The sequence below is a fragment of the Pimephales promelas genome, chromosome 22 (assembly GCF_988280905.1).
Source record: "Pimephales promelas chromosome 22, fPimPro1.hap1.1, whole genome shotgun sequence".
Taxonomy (NCBI): Eukaryota; Metazoa; Chordata; class Actinopteri; order Cypriniformes; family Leuciscidae; genus Pimephales; species Pimephales promelas.
The window spans coordinates 28,576,192-28,590,671 of NC_142790.1; the positions used below are offsets into that span (position 1 = coordinate 28,576,192).

A 14,480-nucleotide genomic window follows, 5' to 3' on the forward strand; every position below is an offset into this window, starting at 1 on the left:
ACATTAGTTCACATGCAATTAAAAACACAAATCTAGTTGGTGTATATTTCAACATTTACTAAAATCAAAAGCTGTATTAATTAAAATTATTTAAATGGACCTGCTGACATGAACTAACAACGAACAGTAGTGTTTTCATTAACTAACATTATCAAAGATTAATAAATACTTTAAAAATTGTAATGCTCATTGTCATTATATGCATGAACTATCTTTATCTAATGGAGCTATTGTTGTATTGACACAACATCCAAAATGGCATACTTTCCTACTAAATAGCAGGTGAAAAACAGTATGGGACAAAATTATCGAGTCAAAATGGTCCTTCAATACATATAAATTAGTATGTCTGAATTGACAGTCCTCATTAAAGAGTAGGCAACGAGTACTTGGATGTATGGAAGCTTGTTTCTGCCACAGAATGAAAAATAAAAAAGGTAATTGCGACTTTTTATCTCACAATTCTGACTTTATTTCTCAGAATTGCAAGATATAAAGTTAGAATTGTGAGATATAAAGTCAGAAATGCATGATATAAAGTCGAAATTGCGTGTTGTAAAGTCAGAATTGTGAGATATAAACTATTCTGAGGGGGAAAATTTTTTTTTTTTCCTTAGAATTAGCCTGATAACTCGAAATTGCGAGTTAATATCTCACAATTCTGAGAAAAGATGTCAGAATCGCAATTATGTGTTATAAAGTGAGAATTGTGAGATGTAAACTCATAATTGTGATAAAAAAACGTCAGAATTGTGAGATAAAAAGTATTTTTTTCTCGCAATTGCGACTTTATTTCTCATAATTGCAACTTTATATCTTGCAATTGTGAGATAAAAAGTATCAATTCGGTCTTTTTTCTCGCAATTGCGACTTTATTTCTCATAATTGCGACTTTATATCTTGCAATTGTGAGATAAAAAGTCAAAATTATTTTTTCATTTTTTTAATTTAGTGATGGAAACTTCCACTATTGGATGACTACTACATCCGGTGAGATTCTGAAGAGCGATACGATGGACACTTTACTATCCCATGAGGCCACGGGAGAGGATCTGTGAATGACAGTGAAGTGACGATAGATCATGACAACATGGCGGATGATTACATTCATACTATATAGAATGTACATTTGTAGCAGCCATGAAGTAATGACTTCATATTTAAAATAAGTACCTACTCAAGAGAGTATGTGATTTCGAACACAGCCCAAGGCATGAAATGTGTAATATAATGTTCCAAAAGTGACCTTTTTCTTTGTCCACTACATTAAAACAACATTAAGCCTATAAAACACAAGCACTGTGCTACTTTGATCAAATTATGAGGACAAATCGACTCACAGAACAAGCCGTGAAACATCAGCACTGACCTACTTACACAAAACTCCAGGCCAGACACGGTAATGCTGCGTGAAAACAATTATTTCTGCTCACTTTAAAGTCAGGCCTGGTCTATTAAATCCATCAGAATCCAGTCTGGAGCCGCAGACCACTCAAAGGGCCACAGCGGGTTCATGATCAATAACCCTGATGAGCTTGAGCTCAATACACCAGCGGATGGCAATGATCAGAGGAAATATTAAACACACAGATTTACTACTCTTGAACTCTACAGTAGAGACCTATAGGGTCAGAGGTCAATGTAATGCTCCAACGCAGGAGTTTTCAATCTGTAAAAACTGTATAATAATAAAAAAGATGTAAATAAAAGATTACTGGTGTATGTTTAACAGGAAAATACTATTTAAAAATATATAATATTGGGGGTGCTTAGCATCATGCCACACACACACGTCTGTATAAGATTAATAGTCATTTAGACACTTTTCTACAGCCACTAACACTAAAAGCTGAGGAATGAACACAAAACTACCATAATGTGTCTTCAAGATTGCAACGAGGAATAACTGATGAATCTTGCACGACAACTTGTTCAAGAATGTATAGAAGGACCATTTTGACTTGATTTACTGAAAGTGATGGTCAATGTTCTCTGCAATAGTGAAGCCGAAGGTGTGCCGGCACCTGAAATGGCTCCGCTGGTGAGACCGGGAATGCCCTGGATCACGGTGACGTTATTGAGGCTGAAGTATTCATTGCAGCTGGCGTTGAGCTCCGGCCCGTCACAGAAGAGCGCCCAGAGCCTTGTGGTCACGGTCTCGTTGTCTATTATTTCGGTCTTCATGCACTTGTCAAAGCCGTGGTTCTGCAGGGTGCGGTTGCCCAACAGACAGACCCTGGAGAGGACAGAAGAGCGTTTAGAAAGAGTTCAAAACACGAAATCAGAGTTTATTGTGGTGATTGTGAAACAAACACGGCTGCGGATGTTTGTGGTTCAACTAAAGGCACTGAGAGCTGCCCAATGCTGCTAACTTCTATAAAGAGGCTCTGTTTACTTCAAACAGGCAATGCTGTAAAACACACAGTGCAATGAGCAATAAAGGGCAACCGTTGGGTTTCGGAAGTCACAATTCTCCAGAGAGACTTTTTATGATTTTCAAATCCTTTTTCTTAAAATCAAAGTGAACTGAAATAAAAGTGTTAACATACTGTAAATAAAATAGAATAATGTAACTTGAATGTAAATTTAGTCAAAGCTTATTAGAATCATGTCTTGTATATTTAAAAATAATTTACGCACGATAGTCGCACGAAAATATAACTGGATATTATGGAAATAAACTATTCTGAAATTTCCATTAAAAAAAAACACATGCAAAGCATGCTGGGAACTAGAGATCCATGTTCAGATGGTTATTCATGTAGTCACAAACACAAAAATCAAAACCAGTTAACCTTCCCTTTACAAATGTATATAAATTTAACAAAATTAAATTGTTACAGAAAGTTCAAGAATTGAGTTGCTTTAACTCATTTTAATTAAGTAAACCGAAAAAGTACACTGTAAAAACATTTTTTCTTTTGTCAAATCAACTTAAATAATTTATTTAGTTCAGATAACTTATTATTTTAAGTTTTTGATGATTAACTCAATCTCCTTCATTGTATTTACTCACTTTTTCCAGTTCAATCAACTTAAAATTTTAAGGCAACCAGGTTACTTAATTTTTTAAGTTAAACCAACAATATTTTTTACAGTGTAGGTTTATAAAAGTAGGGTTTATAATGAGCTGGTTGGTTTGGGTTAAGGCTCCTGAATACGTGATCCCTTCATGAACTTTAACAGGTGACTTACGGAAAAATGGGCGGTTCAAAGATGGTTTTGAAGACGCCAGCGTAGATGGACAGGATGGAGAGCACCACACAGGCCAGGAACACCAGCGCCAGCTTGTTGACGTACTTCACACCGACGAACACCACCACAGCCATGAGTGTTAGACAACACGTGCCGTACACACGCATGTTATTCAGCATGGCCTCGGCCTCCAGCGCCTTCTCCTCTGCCTTAAAGATGGCGGCGCTGGGCACGATGTAGGTCTGTGGCACAACACACAATGAAGATGTTCATTTTATTTAATGGGGGGAAAACGGGAATGGATTTGATAAATGTCATCAGTTATATGCCATCTGGGAGAAAGCGTTACAGCAGGGATCTCAGTCTTATAGATGAACACCCATCCTAAAACTTTAAAGACAGGTTTATATATTCTCATTTTCTAAGGACATTTTGCTAATGTTCCCATTCAAAATATTAAGTTATTTAAAATGTTTTTTGGCTATGTGGACATTAAGGAACCCATTTTATCCTTTCGCAAACATTATGGGAACGTTCCTGTTCTAAAACAACATTTAAAAAATGTTCAGAAATTCAGAAAAACAATATTCCATGAATGATTTCTAATGTTTTGAGAACAGATAACTTTAAACAAACAGTCTATTAATGTTACTGGAAGAACGTTTGTTCATAACTTCTTAAATGGTTATTCATACTGTGAAAAAATTAAAATATATTCCTAAAATGTAATATTCGCTAAAATATTTTGTTTCTATTGCTGTGTTAAATTACAATTTTTTTTTTTACAAAAGTAGAATGTTTCATAATGTACTATAAGAAGTATTTATAATTTATTTGTGTCCAATTATATTTTTTACTTAATTTAAGCATTTTATTATTTTTTTTTATTAAATATTGAAACTATTTTCTAAAGGTCAAGGTTTATTTATAAAGCACATTTACAAGCAGTCACTACCGCCTGTACAGATACAAGAAATAACAAAATAAAACAGAATAATTATTTAAAAAAAAAAATTTAGAAATGATTATTCCAAAAATATTTAAAACAGACAACAATTAATAAGATGTCACAGCTCAGCTGATATTAAACGCCAATGAAAAAGGTAAGTCTTAAACAATGTCCTGCATCTGAGCGTAATGCAATACGGCCGAATTGTTTAACAATGGTTATTTTCTATATTATATTTAACTTTTTATACATTACTTTAACTTTATTTTTTGTAAAATAAACACTTTTATACTCACAATCTAGTCTAACGACTAAAAATTACCAAATGCAATGTTGCCTAATTTTTATACCAAGCAGTAAAATCATTGCATAAGTCATAAACATTAAATATATCACATGCATAATTCCTTAATTTAAAGTCTAAAGTTATTCTTAGGTGATCCTCACGTCTCAGTGGCTGATTACCGGTTTCTAAAAACTCCTCTCTTTGGATTGTCTGGACCTAATCTGACTGAAGACTTTAACTGGACACACAACACTCACCAGGAAGATCTCGATGGTCCCGAGGATGTACATGGCCCCGGCGAACGTGGTGCCCAGATAGAAACACAGTCCCACCGCACCCCCAAACTCAGGGCCCAGAGACCGAGAGATCATGTAGTAGGAGCCTCCAGCTGGAAACACATCAAACATCATGAACTGTGACACGGGACCACACGCCCTCGAGGGTTAAAAGGAACAACCATTGATACAGTTACAAAAAAACACCATAATCAACCATGCAGCTTTTCCTGAAGGACATTTGAGATGTCAAGCTGAGAATAATAAATGCAATACCTGGAACAACACCGTTTGTAGCAATGGCACTCATTGATATGGCTGTTAACATTGTCTGAAAAAACAAAAGGTCCACAATACAATTATTAGTACAGATGTATAATGCAAGTAAATCTGGTGTATGAAACTCAATCAGTAAAGATAACACTGTTACAGTAATGACGTTCTCCTTTTCTTTTCCCAGGAACATTTAGTTCTGTTAAAGGTCATCTGCATCTGGGCGTTATGCAATACGGCCGAACCGATGGAGTGTCCTTGAGCTGAACGTCCACACTAAATCCCCGTGTCTCTCGCTCTGTACTCTGAAAAGCTACTGGACTAAAGCCAATTAACGTCCATGAACCTCCAGCGGGCTTAGCGTTCGAAATAAAGCGGTTTGGAGGAAGGAGATTGAGTGATCTTTACTAGCCAAATACAGACACAAAGAGCTGATATTTTTATCAACATACACTTAATGCTGTTTCTGATTATACAGTATGCATTTCAAAATATTGAATAAAATGCATTATAAAAGTTTGAATGATAAAAGTAAAAATAAAAAAATAAAAGTTTGTGTTTACATAATATTTGTGGGTGCACTGTGTATAATTATTTTGTAGGCTATATATATATATAAAAACACACACATGCATGTATATTTAAGAAAATTAAAATAATATTATATTATTTATAAAAATAAAATATTATTTATGAAAATATTTCTTAAATATATACAAGCATGTGTGTGTATTTATATATATAAAATAACACAAACTTTAATTTTGGATGCGATTAATCAGACAGCCCTAATTTAAAAATAAACTGTAAAACAAACATATTAATGTTTTGTTTGGTGAAATTTTTTTTTGAAATGTGCACAAAATTGCCAAGAAAAATCTGCCCTTATTGTTGCATATTGTAATCATTCGTCCATGTAATAACTTGCTCCACTTCTATAACAAATAACTTTCTGGCTTTTTCGACATTTTTCATTTAGAAAAACTTTTCACCATCCATCCAATCAATTGCACTTGCACTTCTCATCTCATAAATTTAGGAAGACATTAAGAAAAACGGTTTGTTGCACTGGTTTGATATTGATTTAACATTTCCAAGAGAGGAAGTAAATATGTGATTCAATCCCACACGGAAACGCCTCACTATCTGCCATTTATGTCTAATAAGTATCATTTAAAGTGGCAGCACTGATGGTTCCTGTAAGAGCGCTATGATGAAAGAGCGAAACCTTTGAAACTTGACCGTGACACAATCACCGGAAACGTATAATGACACCAGTAAGTAAAGGTTGAGGTGACTTAGACACTTGATCCCATTGTCTGATGTGGTTTATAAATAAGCGCCGGTGTTAAAGACTTCTGAGCACAGGATATTACACACGTGTGAGTTCAGACGAAAGAGGAAGGAGGATCAACGGACTGAACTGACTATGTGACTCCAGTGTTTATATGGACCCCGCTTGAAAAACAAAGGGTTCTCTTATGACTTTGTCAAATATATTATGATTGCACTGCTTTCTAAGACTAGCCTGGCCAGGACTCTCATACACATTTCATTTGTACACAGTATGGCCTGTGCACTTACATTTACGAGTCATTAAATCATGTTTAATTTGGACTTCTCTGTGCATGCTCTTTGAGGTGGTGACCATAGACCTCCATTATATGACTGACAGACAAGAACGGTTTGACCTAAAAATATCAAAATTGAAAATACTGTGGAAACAAAGACACCTACATCTTGGATGCAGTTGAGGTAAGATAAAATTAATTAATTTCAAAGTGAACTATCCCTTTAATGCTAATTTAATGTTTCCTCAGTCACCATCTACAGTTCAAACGGTTGGACTTACACACGAGCAGCACATGGACACAATGATAAAGGACTCCAAGATTCCCGCCGTTCCCACGATCCATGTCATTCGCAGGAAGAGAATCACTCCCAGGATGTTCTGCAGGCAGGGCAGGTAGACGCCGATAAACGTGCCCATCTGTGGACTCTGGACAGGAAGACAACACGAAAGACAGCATGAGAAAATGTGCAATAAATGATTATGCATGCATGCAATAATTAAGCAAAAAAATATATTGCTGGGACGAACAGTTAGAAAAATAAAAACCCAGAAACTAAACGAAAATGAGAAATGTTGTAAAAATATTATAAGTAGAGATTGTATTTGTTATAATTAGTTTTAATTAATTAAATAACATTAATAAACCTATATACTGATGCATTTTAGGCCCAGAAATTAAAATACTGATCTGAAGAACTTTAATAAAACTATATTTTTTAATCTCCAAATGACCATATTCAGCAAAAAAAAAAATGGTTCTTGATAAAAAGATATTTCTCTGCTGAACCTAAAGTGCTGCGAAAACCTGTTTGACCAAAAGAGGAATTTATATTGTTCACATTTTGCATCACATTTAATTCTGAGACAAACTTAAACGAGAGAAACATCACACACAATATGCAATGCAAACCAGATTTAGACCTCATCCGTAAGTGCTGTACATCTTAATGCACATTTAATGTTTCACAGGAAGCTTTTAGCCGTAAAACAGGCATAATCCATGTTAAATGACCCAATGCTGAGATTCAGTGCTTCCTCCCAAACCAAGCTTATGATGTGCTTCAATCTGATACAAAAGAAATCATAACCGGCTTTTGCATGACCAAAAAAATATCAAATGCATATACTAATAAAAGCATACCGCAATGATGAACGCTCTCGACACTGTTCCCGCTGGAATCGTCAAATACACGATATGGATGAACTATATAGAATCAAATAAAAACCCAAGATGTTTCTTCCAAAATTTCGCTTCTTCACGAGAAGACTTGAGCAGTTTCATGGAGCATCTGAAGCCAGTCGTCTCAGGACTAATAAGAGCCCGTTTCACCAATCACAGATGCCCAGAGACGAGGAGACTGGCTGGGGACTGTGGTTTTGTGGGTATTGCCTGGCCATTGCTTAAACATTTTTACTTACTCGCAGAAATAACCACGAGATCTCAATATGTACAGTAGATGCCCTCTGGGCTCGAAATGGAAAACAAAGAAAATAGTTGCATTTGTGCATGTGTTAATAAATCTATGCATAAGACTAACCATAGATGTCATCATATTTTGTTCCAAGTGAATAAAAATGAGACTGAGTCAGAAAACAGAATGTTCTATGAATATGGCGTCTATTCAAAATAATGCCTTTCCTGACTGCTTATAAAAATATAAGTTTCAAAAGGTTTTTTTTTGCTGTGATGCCACACTAAAAAACAGGGTAGTTTTTACTTTAATAAAACTATTTTGACTCAGAAACTTGAAATTGAACAAATAATAAGATGGGATTATTTGGGAAATAATTACAAGGAATGACAAATTGAATTTAAAGGAGTAGTTCACTTTTTAAAAAAAACTTTTACTGATAATTTACTCACCCCCATGTCATCCAAGATGTCCATGTCTTTCTTTCTTCAGTCAAAAAGAAATTTAGGTTTTTGGATTTTCTCCATATAATGGACTTCAATGGGGTCCAAACGGTTCAAGGTCCAAATGAGAGCTTCATTGCAGCTTCAAAGGGCTTTAAACGACACAAGATGATGATTAAGGGTCTTATCTAGCGAAATGATCGGTCATTTAAAAAATAAATAAAAAAGTTTACGTTTTATAAGCACAAATGCTCGCCTTGCTCTGTTCTGTGATGAGCGTTCGTGACTCTCCCGTTCAAACTCGTTCATCAAAATGAACAAATCTTTTTTCGAGTCATGACTCGAAGGGTCCTAGATAAGACCCTTATTCATCGTCTGGTGTCGTTTAATGCCCTTTGAAGCTGCACTGAAACTCTCATTTGGACTTTGAACCGTTTGGACCCCATTGAAGTCCATTATATGGAGAAAATCCTGGAATGTTTTCATCAAAAACCTTAATTTCTTTTCGACTGAAGAAAGAAAGACGTGGACATCTTGGATGATATGGGCACGAGTAAATTATCAGCAAAAGTGAACTACTCCTTTAATGTGAAATTTTAAAGTAGAAAGACTTCTCGTTAAAAGAAAAAAAATATTTTTCCAGTGGAGAAGAACCATTTTTGGTTCCACAAAGAACCTTTCAGTGAACATTTCTTTCTCAGTGTGAAGAACATTTAAAAAATGGAAAGAACCTTTTGTACAATAGGAAGATTGTGTGGATGTTAAAGGTTCTTCACGGAACCATCGATACCAATAAAGAACCTTCATCACTCTTTATAAGAACAAAGGAACTATGAGAACGTCCAAGACATTCCAAACAATCTGACCTGTATTCATTTCCTGTCGTGTTTTCAACAAAGGCTGAAAGAATGTAGAGAATGTGTGTCTGATTTGTTTTGGATTACAGGACACAGACACAAAAGCTTTGCTGCTTTCATTCACGTCTGCAGATAAAATCAATTTATATAAAGGAAATGGTCAAATACTTGTCTTTATGATGTTTAAGTATGTTACCTTGACTGTTTTCTTCTTGGCCCCTTCGTCCTCGTCGGCCTCCTCGTGCTCTCGGACGCCCTGCGTGAGGTTCGTGTAGTTGGCCAGTTTGCTGAGCAGCGACGACACCATGGGATTGCTGTCCATCTCCTCCTGAAAGGGTAAAGGTCACGTGTTTGATGGAAACCGCTGTATTGCAAACCGACTCGTTTCAAACCTCCACAACGGTAAAAATAAACGCTGTGACCAGAATCAAAGGCCGTAATAACAGCTTTGTCAGTCCGAAATCATAAAAGTATACAAAAATAAACATCATGACCCATGAATTGTGATCATAAACATGAAATGGGAATGTGGAAAACAGGCTTGATGGCAAATATAGGCTTGAGAATAAACACAAAGTTTGTTCTGACTGAAAAGAATAATATAAATGATCAAGAACAGATAGATTTGGAATTATTATATTATTTACATTATTTACTTAAGTAAGGCACACATCAATGTAGTATTTATTGTAATATTCAAATATTGAATTAGTAATTAGTATTTTACTTAGAAACTAATCAGAATCAGCTTTAAGAATAATGAAAAGGACAAAAGTCAAATGTCTAGTTTGATTACTGATGGAAATTTGAGGATAAATGTGCATAATTGTGACATGAATCTGAAGTATTAAATAAATATAAAAAAATATAAATCTTATTTTTTGTGTGTGTACTGTTAATGAAAGAACATGCAGTGATATTCAATCATATTGAAATGTGAACACCACTGAAGTTTGAAGACAGTACCTCAAAAAGTGCCATGTTTTTCCCATCATATAGAGTTCCCTTATAATCATCTGTGTTATGGATGAACGGACTGCTTTCCCTTGGGTTTCCATCACCTGTATTAGAAAGACAGACAGATAGACATGATTACTAAACGCTGTTTGCTAACAGAACTGAGAGGTGTTTATGGCCTGTTATCTGTGGGTAGATGAGGAAAAACTCGACTTGACTTCCTATCCACTGCTGTGAGTCAGACATAATGATTCTGCTTTAAGTAGAGCATGATGGCGATCGATGTACGCTTCACCAGTCAAACTGATGTTCAGAGCAGAGCGTGACATATGGCGTGAAGCGCTTAGAAAAACTGAAACGGATCGGCTAAAACATGAAATTACTTGGACGTCGCTCGCCACTGATCCGCCTGGGTTTGTGGTTATATATAGATGTTAAATTGCAGTGATTTTAAATAAACATCTGGACTGGGCTGGTTCAGATTACATCGTTTTATTCACATCCTCAGACCTATCATTTCAGCGCAGATTTAGAGAGACTGTTCCAAGAGGCTCTTAGCTTAAACTAAACAATTTACACTCTGAAAATCTCTAGTAAACTTTACTAATAATTACAATGGTGAGCAACACATTGAATTATACATGATACAATTACAAACGGTTCCGTCAGGTGCTTAATATAGAGCCTATTAGACTTTCCCATCATTGGATATTTTTATGGATTTTTCGATTTTAATCAAATTTATTAATTAAACAGCTCAGATAAACATGTAAACAACCCGTTAACATGAAAGTAACAGCCTATGCAATCATTTAAGGCATTCCACCTTAAATAGAACCTTTCTGGCATAAAGAGAATAGAGAACTGTAGGGTTCTATATAGAACCTTTACTTCTAAAGTGAAACAGTATTTTCATGTTTTTAAAACAACATAAAAAAATGTTTTTGTTTTTTTTAATGTACAGCGCAGTGGCACACGACACCAAGTCAAATGTTTGAACTGTTTAACTTTGTAAACAACAAAGTCCAAGAGTATGTTTAATGGTAAACTAAAAAAAAAAGCCTGCCAGAGACTGCAAACGTGACCAGCGTGACGATCAAAATCTGTGTATGATTATGCAATAAAAACACAAGATGCTCTAATATGGATGTGGACTTTCTGATACAGCTTGAAACAATAGTGCATTTGGAAACTAGTCTGAAACTAGTCCAGATTGTTTGGACACACATTTACGCTATAATGTTTGTGTCTGAAGTACTCAAATTCACCTGAATACATGGATGCTTTCATTCAAAGCATCTTTAAGTGCATTCAAACTACCCATTTGGCAGTTCTACAGAGAAAACATCCTGGCCAAGAGCTTCAGACTGACGGCAGAAGGTCTCGACTCTATCACAGCTTTCATTGGCCAAGCATCGCCCAAGAGGACGTTTGACTGACATGTAACGCAACCAATCACAGTTCGTTTAGTTTCTCGTTATGTTTAAGGGTGCGAAAATGTAAAGTCAATGTCCTTGCGATAACAGGCAGATGCGCATCTAATAAATGATTCATTCAAGAACGTTTTGCAAGTTCTTCTTCCACGAGGGGATTTGTTTCCAGTCGGACCGTCAAAAAACGCGACGCACACGTCTCCTTCAACCAATCAGATGACGACTTCAAAGTGTGTCTTATGCATCTGCCGTTCAGCCAACGGTCCGTGGGGTTGAGATGTTTAACTGGTAACTAGCATATAGTATCAAAGCAACTGCAACTGTTTAAAAGATACAAGCCCTAAGACAACAAATACTCATGAGACACCTGATATCTCATATCCCAGAATTCATCAGAAACCAGGATGTCTCATGAGCATTTCAGACCATATGCACATTTAGATTCAAATGGTTTCTTTTAAGTTATCTTTTTAAGGTAACACTATTTAGACACTCTACTAACTAACTTTGCAACTACATGTCAACTAACTCTCATTAGAGTATTAGTAGACTGTCTGCAAACACTTTATTTTGATGCTCCTCAACAGATTTCTACTGACTATATCTTTGCAACTATATGTAAACACTAATACGTAACCCAGACCTAGCTGTCTACTAATACTCTAATGACTACTAGTTGACATGTAGTAGTAAAACGAAAAGTGTAACCCTGTTTTAAATGAGAAACGTTGAGCAACTCTATTTGTGTTGCAGCCGCTGTTATCGTCAATAAATCAATGACAACTGCAGTTTGCAACCTATATTTTACTACCATTATCTGATATATTTCAGAACGACACCAGATATTTAACAATAAAAAGTTGGACAGAACTTAGATTTTAAGTCTATGCATTAAGAAAATTGTTTGATTTTATGATTACTTTCTAAATATTAGCTAATAGTATTTGGTAAAAACTTTATTTTGGGCCTTTACCACTTTTATTGACAGAGACGTTTGTGTGTATAGTGGAGATCCACGGAGAATGTAATCAGGACAACAAAAGTTAGACTTGACCTTCAACCACATGAGCAAAACATTAAACATTTTGGCATTAAATGATTATTTTATTCTACTGTTCATGTTCACATGGCATCATTGACTGCAGACACTTGATACAGTATGACAAATCTCACGAGACGTGATCCACTTTCATCAGAATGGCCTAGATTACAGATATGCTTATATCACTGCAGACGTCACAGGCCTTCATTCAACTGGTGAAAAGCGGCACAGAGTCCATTCATCCAGGGATGGAAACACATGGGGAGTGAGTGAGTGAGTGGGCAAAATGGAGAGCAGGAAGAAAACAATTAATAAAGCTTAAACCCCGGCAGAATACGCAGCGATGATGGTGCCAGCCAAAATTACCAACAAGATCCTCAAGCTCATCCAATCAGCAGCGCCACACTGCATGTCCTTGACTTAAGATGATGCCCTTTCCAGGCGAGTTTACAAACACTCGAATTCATGTAGACATGGAAATCAAAGATCAAATCTAGCAATAATCTCTAAACCTTCGTAACGCCTGAGACTAAACTGGATGCTGGTGATCACAGCAATGATGACTGATCTTAATAAAAGTGACCTTTCTTTATTAAATGACAACATTGTGTTTGAGGAATCATTCATCTCTCTTGGTGAGGAGACTGTGCTGTTACTTTAAGTCATCAGACACACAATTTTCACCTGCTGAACGATAAAACCCTGAGGGACCGGAGACAATGCTGAAAAAAAACAAAAAAACATTTAAACCGAGGGGGAAAACACTGGAGGAGACAAAAGACAAAAACAAAAATTTAAAAAAAAAATTAAAAAAACAAGAAAAATAAACTAACAAAGTTGAGGGGGAAAAAAAAAATCGAAAATAAAATAAATATTTTAATTTTAAAATGAAATGGAATGGAAAAATAATAAAACTGAATAAAACAAAATAAGATTTAAGAAAATAAATGAAACCAAATAAAATGAATAAAATAAGATAATAAAAACCTGAGGGGATCTGAGACCTTATTTACACATAATTGAGGGGAAATAATATTTAAACAGAAAATAATATGAACAATAATATAATATTTTTTATTAATAATAAAATAAAATAAAAACAGAATAAATAAATAAATAAAAGCACATAATAAAAGAGGATAATATATATATATATATATATATATATATATATATATATAACCAACTAAAATTCACAAAATAAAAATAATAAATTAAATAAATAATAAATTAAATAATAATAAAATAACCATCTATACTAACAGCTCGTAATCACCCAATGCAGACCCTGAAGCGCTTGAGTTCACCAAACCCTCGACAACTGCTCGTGAGATGACACAGCGGAGGCATTTATTATCGTTTTTAACAAAAGAACAGACAACCGCTCCACCTGAACGTCACCCCATCTTTATGGACCAGTGGACCTGAGAGATATCTCTCAATATAGAAACAAACCTTATATGAAAAGGACTTCCATTTACTTTCCAGAAACATAAAAGTTGGAGTTTGCAAGAAGAACAACTAAGAAATTTCTTTTACAACAGATGCACAAAGTTGTTGCAAGAAAGGCTGAAATGAACACGTCAGGTAGGACATTAACAGGTACTGTGAATCACAGTCTCTATGGTCATAAATGGCCACATACTCTATTTATATCAGCTAAGCTCTCTCTTGTTCTGATCTCTAAGCGGCCTACGGTCTATGTTTTACACCGGCTGACGGTGCAAGAGACGGAGGCAGAAAGAGTCACACAATCCCTTTATCCAACACGGATGTCAAGCAATT

General features: G+C 35.3%; 1 protein-coding gene across 6 annotated transcripts in view; it reads right to left on the minus strand.

Annotated features, from left to right (window-relative positions):
• The window catches only part of slc12a7b (solute carrier family 12 member 7b), a 61,020-nt gene that overhangs the window by 20,814 nt on the left and 25,726 nt on the right, over positions 1–14,480 (minus strand). For all 6 annotated transcript variants that reach the window (XM_039684500.2, XM_039684499.2, XM_039684503.2 and 3 more), the window contains exons 2-8: positions 10,230–10,324; positions 9,460–9,591; positions 6,831–6,977; positions 4,982–5,036; positions 4,688–4,818; positions 3,196–3,437; positions 2,025–2,236 (exon numbers count right to left, since the gene is read on the minus strand). In XM_039684500.2, coding sequence (XP_039540434.2) covers positions 2,025–2,236; positions 3,196–3,437; positions 4,688–4,818; positions 4,982–5,036; positions 6,831–6,977; positions 9,460–9,591; positions 10,230–10,324 — 1,014 coding nt within the window. The remainder of the gene's footprint in view (positions 1–2,024; positions 2,237–3,195; positions 3,438–4,687; positions 4,819–4,981; positions 5,037–6,830; positions 6,978–9,459; positions 9,592–10,229; positions 10,325–14,480) is intronic.